We start from the raw sequence: 7,922 nt of genomic DNA, 5'->3' as shown, positions 1-7,922 counted from the left end.
CTGGTCTCTGGAGGAAATCTTTGCACAGTGTACAACTGGCTTCATGTCTGTGCAACATCACTGTTCTCTGTTTAAAAGCTCTGGTCTCTGCATAATAGACTTGGTCTCTGTAAAATTGGCCGAGTCTCTGCATACCAGGCCTGGTCTCTTTATAATAGGCATAGCCTATGTATAACTGGCCTGATCTCTGTATAACAACCTCGTATATGTATATCGGCTTGGTTTTTGTAAATATGTGCTGGTCTCGTATAACAGATCTGGTCTCTGTATAACCGGCCTGGCCTCAGTAAAACTGGCCTTGGCTCTGTTAACAAACCTGGTTTCTTAGAACAGCACTGGTCTCCTTTTAACAGGCCTCGTATTTGTATCACAGCTTGAAGTCTGTATAATGGGCCTGGTCTCTGTATAACAGATCTGGTCTCTTTTAATAGGCCAGGTCTCGCTATAAACTTCTGAACAAGGCGCGTGGAGCAGAAACTTTGACTCACTTTCGTTTCTCCATAGATGCTGCCTCACCTGCTGAGTTTTCCCAGCTTCTCTGTTTTTATTTCAGATTTCAGCATTGCAGTATTTTGTGTTTTGCTCGCTATAACTTCTTGGTCTATATACAAGAGGCCTGATCTCTATGTAACAGCCTGTTCTCTGTATAACAAGTCTTATCTCTGCAAAGCTCCCTGGTCTCTGTATGAAATGACTGATTCCTGTATAAATTGTGTAGTTTCTGTGTAACTGGTCTGGTCTCTTTATAGCAATTCTGGACTCTGTACGGTCTCTGTATAACTAAACTCAACTGTTATAAAGAGCCCTGGTCAGTTATACAGAATCCAAGCTGTTATAAAGAAACCAGGCCTGTTATACAGAGACTAGACCTGTTATACAGAGAACAGACCAGTTATAAACAGACCAGGCCCGTTATGCAGAGATCAAACCTGTTATGCAGACCAATGGTGAGTTATATAAAGACCAGGCATTAATACAGTGATAAGGCCAGTTACATAGAGACCAGCCTAGTTGCTCAAAGAACAGGTTTGTCCTTCATTCAAGACACCTCCATGGTCTTATTCCCCCCTACTTCTTCGACTTCATAAAAGCACATCAGAAAGTCTGCTCCCTCCACTCGCAGACACCGGCCTGTTTTAGTTCACCTGCAATTCCTGCCCCACCTTTGGAGGTCAGACATTCAGCATCTCTGTCCCACACTCTACAACTCTACCCGCATTTCCTCTGCCTCACATCCTTCAAGTCCCGCCTGAAGGTCTTTTTCGTCGACCATGCCTTCAATTTCAAAAGCCCTCATTGCCTTACACGGCCCTTCGTCCGCCATCTCCTTCAACACAACTGACCCGTCTACAACATTCACTCAAAAAACGCCGGCAGCTTCATATCACCCCCAACCCAACCCAATATCCGCCTCACCGTGTGAGATTTCAGCCATTGTACACCCCGCGCTCCGGAAAACCATCTCAGAGATATTAGGTCTGTCTCAGAGCCTCAAACTAATCCAATTGATGGCGCTTTTTGTCATACTCCCACCCATTCCCCCCATCCCCACCCCAACATGCACACCACGCTTCCACACAGTCCAAAGCCTTCCTTGCTCGGGTGTCCTTGTCACTGTACAAGGCTCTCTCATCTTCTCTTGGGATCAAAGTCACATTAAGCTGATTTCACAAGAGGGACTGAGGATTTGGCAGCTCAGTGACTGGGATCCGCCTACACTCTCACACCGAAACCGAAACCAGTTTCAATCAGGAAGTGCTGAGGTACAAAATGGCTTCTGGACTCCAGGCTGAGATCTGGACCGAAGAGATCATTTGCCCGGTTTGTCTGGATTTCTTCACTGATCCTGTTAGCCTGGGTTGTGGCCACAACTTCTGTCGCTCCTGTGTCACCCGGAGCTGGGAAAAGCAGGAGATCAACTGCTGTGCTGTTTGTCAGGAGACATTTCCAGAAAAGAACCTCACAGCCAGTTGGGCCTTGGCGAGTCTAGCAGAGAAAGCACGAAAATTGGGCCTGACCCCGACACAGACGGAAAGTAAACTTCACTGTGACAAACACCGGGAGGAACTGAAGCTGTTCTGTGAATCTGACAAGAAACTGCTGTGTGTAGTTTGCAGTCATGGGCAGGAACACAGAGGCCACAGCTTCCTACCCATTGAGGAAGCTGCTGACATCTTTAAGGTAAGAATACACCTCAAGAAGGATTATATCTGATCCACCTGATATTTTCGCCTTCAAACACGTTAATTCTGTGTATTTATTACAGGATAAATTGAAATCCTCCTTAGCTTCTCTCACACAGAGAAAGGAAACAGCTTTAGAAGCAGAAGCCAAACAGAAAGAAAAGATTTCTCAACTGAAGGTGAGATTTCCGTATTGATGTCTCAGTGTCTATGGTTACTGTGTGTACACGGTGTGATGTCTCAGTGTCTCTGGTTACTGTGTGTAAACGGTGTGATGTCTCAGTGTCTCTGGTCAATGTGTCTACACGGTGTGATGTCTCAGTGTCTCTGGTCAATGTGTCTACACGGTGTGATGTCTCAGTGCCTCTGGTTACTGTGTGTACACGGTGTGTTGTCTCAGTGTCTATGGTTACTGTGTGTACAGAATGTGATGTCTCAGTGTCTCTGGTTAGTCTGTGTACACGGTGTAATGTCTCAGTGACACGGGTTAGTGTGCGTACACGGTGTGATGTCTCAGTGCCTCTGGTTACTGTGTACACGGTGTGAAGTCTCAGCGTCTCTGGTTACTGTGTGTGCACGGTGTGATGTCTCGGTGTCTCTGGTCAATGTGTGTACACGGTGTGATATCTCAGTGTCACTGGTCACTGCTTGTAGACGGTGTGATGTCTCAGTGTCTCTGGTTACTGTGTGTACACGGTGTGATGTCTCAGTGTCACTGGTCACTGTTTGTAGACGGTGTGATGTCTCAGTGTCTCTGGTTACAGTGGGTAATGTTTGGATGTCTGATATTTTCAGGAACAGGTGAACAGTCTGCAGACCCACGTCACGGGTGAGTTTGCTAAAATGCACCAGAGTCTGACTGACAGAGAGCAGCGAGTGATGGGGGATCTCAGACAGCGAGAGGAGGAGATTCTAAAGAGAATGGAGACAAATCTGCGAGAGATTCAGTGCAAATTAGATTCTGTTGAACAACAACTCTCCGAGTTAACGGCACAGCTGGGAAAAGACGCTCCCACCTTCCTGCAGGTAAAGAGATGACATTATGATATAGTTCAGTAACGGTTATACACAGTCGGGAGCAGACAAACTAATTGTGTTTGATAAAGAGATCAGAGATTGTATTGGGACGTGAGATACTCTGCGCACATTTAACTTGTCTGTGTTGGTGTCTCGATTTGAACTGACATCTGTCTGTGTTTGATTTCATTAGGAGGAAGCTGCTGCCAACAGAAGGTATGAAATGATCTTTAACAAATATCCCACAATTCAACCCATAAACCAACCACAAGGTGCAGTTTCACTTTATACTGTGATCGTGTCTTATTTCAGGGTCAGTGACGAGGTGTTTGATCTGTCAGTGTGTGAGGATGACCTTCCTGTGTCCAAGTACAAATGGCCTTTGAAGAACACCGTCTGGAGACAGATTATAGACAACATCAGCCCAGGTACATGTCTTCCATTCTCACCCTGAATCCGTGTCAATAGACTTGTATTCACCTGAATCCCAACACATACCCTCCACACACTCCCTCACACATACACATACCGACTCCTCACTCACATATGCACATAATCGCAACACCCTCACACACACACACAACTCACACACACACGCTTTGCACACACACATCACACACACACACAACTCTCACACACAACTCTCTCTCACACCTCACACACATCTGAAACATACACCCCTCACAGCACTCCTCAAACACAGCCCTCACACACACCACTCACACACCTCACAGACACCTCATCAACACCTATCGTAGACACACGTGTTCATGCCTCACACACTCACCTCTTACACACACCTGAAAGAATACACAACACACTCATATCTGACACACAAACCTCAGAATACTAGTAACGCACAAAACTCGCACAGAACGCTCACACACATCTCACACAAACCAAACATAAACTCTTTAACCACACCTGACACACACCCCTCAAACACACAACTCTCACATACGCGCTGCTTACGTTACACAGCTCTCTCTCACACCTCTTACAAACATCCCCTCACACACGCCTCACCCACAAACACACCTCATACACACACACACATCTCACATACGTCTATTACAGACTTAACCCTGAAACACACGTCACTCACACATTCACACCCTCTCACGCACAGCCTCGCGCACACCTTCACACACACAGTCACGCACACACGCACACAAAATAATTAACCTCACACAACCACTCACACAGCCCCTCACACACAGCCTCAAACAGACCGTCATAAAGACCCTCACATACACGCTCCCACACTCCCTCACGCCCACGTTCACACACACCCTCAAACACAACATCTCACACCCCCTCATACACACATCCTGTATGTGGAGTCCTGAAGCTCAGTGTTTAGAGCACTCGCCTTGCAAGCGAGACACATGGGTTCAATCTCAGGCAGGGTGAATCCTTGGGCAAGTTTCCTTACTCCACACAACTGATAAGAATCCCTCCAAAAAAGAAAAACAATACTAAATTGGTCATTTTAAATCCACGGCTGTTTGTGGGTCGCTGCTGTGCGCAATTCGCTGGCGCGTTTTGACCACAAATGTTCGGTCAATTCACTTCATATTATATTCTGTGAAGCGCTTAGAGACGTCGAAAAACACTGAAAAGCACCATATGAAATGCAAGGATTATTATTATTATTATTATTAATATTATTACCCTGTCATACACACACACCCCCACACACCCACTCATAACTCTCACACACCTTCCCTCCTCACACAGATCCTCGTACAGACCCTCACATGCACGCTCACACAAACACTCACCTATCCCCTCACACAAAAACCCTTACAAAACTCTCACACTCAGGCACCACCCGCTCACACACAAACCCTCACACACACCCTCACACCCAACAACTCACACGCATCGTCAAACACACCCTCACACACATCAGCACACTACACCTCTCACAACCGCTCACACAAACCCTTACACACACCACTCACATGCAACCTCACAAACCTCACACATCCCTCAAACACACCCATCAAACACAACCGTCGCATACCCCCTAACACACATCCTCACACGTACCCTCACACATCCTCACATAACACCTCTCTCATTCCCTCAAACACACACACAATCCTCTCACACAGCCCCCCCACACACAGTCACACCCACCCTCACACCAACCTTCACACATCCCCTCTCACATCCTCTCACACACAACTTCACACATACATTCACTCTCACACACCCTCAGAGGTGTGTACCCCTCACACGCACCCTCACACACACCCTCTCACACACTCACATGCAGCTCTCACGCAAACCCCTCACATACATCCTGATACACACCCTCACACACACGCTCACACGCACGCCTCCAAAACACACTCACAGACACACCTCACACACAACCTCACACGTAGCTTGACACACACCCTCATACAATCCCTCTCACTCCACCTCAGACACTCACGCGCACATACGCCCTCAGGGACCACCTCACACAAACCATCACAAAAACCCTCCCACACGTCTTCACATAACCATTCACACACAAACCCTCACACACATCCCCACACAGACCCTCACAAACCACTCTCACACGCCCACACACACAGCCTCACAAACCCTCAAACAGACACTCAGACAAACCCCTCACACCCACACCTCACAAACCCTCAAAACACCCCTTCGCACACACACTCACACACAATCACACACGTCCTCACATTCCCCTCACACATCCCCTCACACAGATCATGACACAATCTCTCAAACAAACACTCACACACACCACCACACGCAACTCTCACACACAGATTCCCACCTAACCGATCACACACACCCTCACAAACAACCTTGCACACACCGTCGCACACACTCACATCCTCAAACACACACCCTCACAAACACCCTCAAACACCCTGCTGACACGCTCACCCTTACACATCCACTAACACACACACCCTCACAATTATTCGCACACACATCCACTCACACACACCCTCGCACAGAAACTCACACATTCCCTCACACAGCCTCCCACACACACCTTCATAATACCGCTCACACACCCTCCCCAACAAACACCCTCACACAAACCCTCACACACACTCACACACACCGTCACACCGACTGTGACCCTCTGAGCTGGATTGTGTCCCCAGCTTTAGATGTGTTCACACACAGTCTGAGCTCCAGACGTCCCCTCACTCCACTTTGTGTTGTTTCTCTCTCTCAGCTCCGGCCTCTCTGACTCTGGATCCTGACACAGCTCATCCCAACCTCATCCTGTCTGAGGACCTGACCAGCGTGAGACCCGGAGACACACGGCAGCAGCTCCCGGACTCCCCGAAGAGGTTTGATCCCTGTGTCTGTGTCCTGGGGTCTGAGGGCTTCACATCAGGGAGACATTACTGGGAGGTGCAGGTGGCCAACAAGACTGAGTGGGATGTGGGATTGGCCCGAGAGTCTGTCAACAGGAAAGGAGAGATCACACTGTCACCAGAGGATGGATTCTGGGCTGTGATACTGAGAAACGGGGATGAATATAAAGCTGGTACATCACCTGCCACCCGCCTGCCCCTGAGAGAGAGACCCGGGAAGGTGGGAGTGTTCCTGGACTATGAGGGGGGAGAGGTGACATTTTACAACGCTGATAACATGTCTCATCTCCACACTTTCACCCAGACTTTCACTGAGAAACTTTATCCGTACTTCAGTCCCGGTTTGAACGACGGCGGCAAAAACTCTGACCCTCTGAGGATCTGCCGAGTGACAGATTAATGAGAAGGAAATCCTCAGCCATGACCTGTGTTTGGCTGTGATGGCCACGAGGCTGAACCTTTTATAATCTGTGTCCTTATACAATAAACCGTGTAGTTTATATGACACCTTTCACACTGGGACCGCGGCTCAATCCTTTCTCGGAATCGACTGCGAAGCGACGGTTGTGTTTGTGAGCGAATATAGAGCTAATTTGCGCAGAGAAAAGTCTAAAGTAAGTCAACTATGACATAATGAACATCAGTCTGGAGCTTTCAGCTCCTGATCTCGACAATAATAATCCCCACATTGTACACAGCTCCTCTTGACTTCTGCCAGACGTCTCAATGCCTATCCCAGGCTTTATAAATCTGCGTTAATCCCAATGATACCCATGGGGTTTATCATTGGCTTTCTGTTTAAATAATAAAGCGCTCTCTGTGTACAACACGGGAAACGGTTTTAAAAGCCCCCATTTCCGCGGTGTTTCAAGTGCAATAGTTTAATAAACCCCAATGTTTCCGTTAATCACAATGATATAAATACGGTTTTGCGTTAACTTTGGGTTTTGATTGCAATCCCACAGCCGAGGACAAACACGGGAAACGGGTGTAAATTCCCCTCAGATCATCGGGGTTTAAAGTGCATCAGTGCAAAATATTCCCAATTCTGCATTAATCCCAAATATATAAACCGCTTTTTGCATTAACTCTCTCCCTCTCTCTCACACTCACTCTCACTTTCTAACTTTCTCTCTGTCAATCAGCCGCTGTAGGCTTTGCTACAAACTGGAGACAAATAGGGGCGGGGCCAGGGTTAGGGGCGTGGCCTGAGCTGGGGGCGGGGCTGGGTTCGGTCACGGGGCCAGAGCAGGATTTTGATCTGTTGACCATATTTGGGTTTTAAAGGGAGGCCGTCACTGTCTTAAAGGGGAGACGAGGTTTAATGGGGTTATAGCCCTTTTTATAATAATAATAGTAATCC

The 7,922-nt window shown here is 47.7% G+C and overlaps 1 protein-coding gene across 1 annotated transcript; it reads left to right on the top strand.

Moving 5' to 3' along the window:
* Positions 1-1,756: 1,756 nt before the first annotated feature.
* LOC103173962 (zinc-binding protein A33-like) lies at positions 1,757-7,481 on the top strand. Its single transcript, XM_042345583.1, has 6 exons — positions 1,757-2,181; positions 2,267-2,362; positions 2,979-3,209; positions 3,394-3,416; positions 3,513-3,628; positions 6,415-7,481. The coding sequence occupies exons 1-6, from the start codon at positions 1,771-1,773 to the stop codon at positions 6,957-6,959; spliced, it is 1,422 nt and encodes a 473-aa protein (XP_042201517.1). The 5' UTR covers positions 1,757-1,770; the 3' UTR covers positions 6,960-7,481.
* The last annotated feature ends 441 nt before the right edge of the window (positions 7,482-7,922 follow it).

The sequence above is a fragment of the Callorhinchus milii genome, unplaced genomic scaffold, assembly GCF_018977255.1.
Source record: "Callorhinchus milii isolate IMCB2004 unplaced genomic scaffold, IMCB_Cmil_1.0 Scaffold63, whole genome shotgun sequence".
Classification (NCBI taxonomy): Eukaryota; Metazoa; Chordata; class Chondrichthyes; order Chimaeriformes; family Callorhinchidae; genus Callorhinchus; species Callorhinchus milii.
Note: the sequence above shows the minus strand (reverse complement) of the source record. Positions and strands in the feature narration are given on the sequence as shown.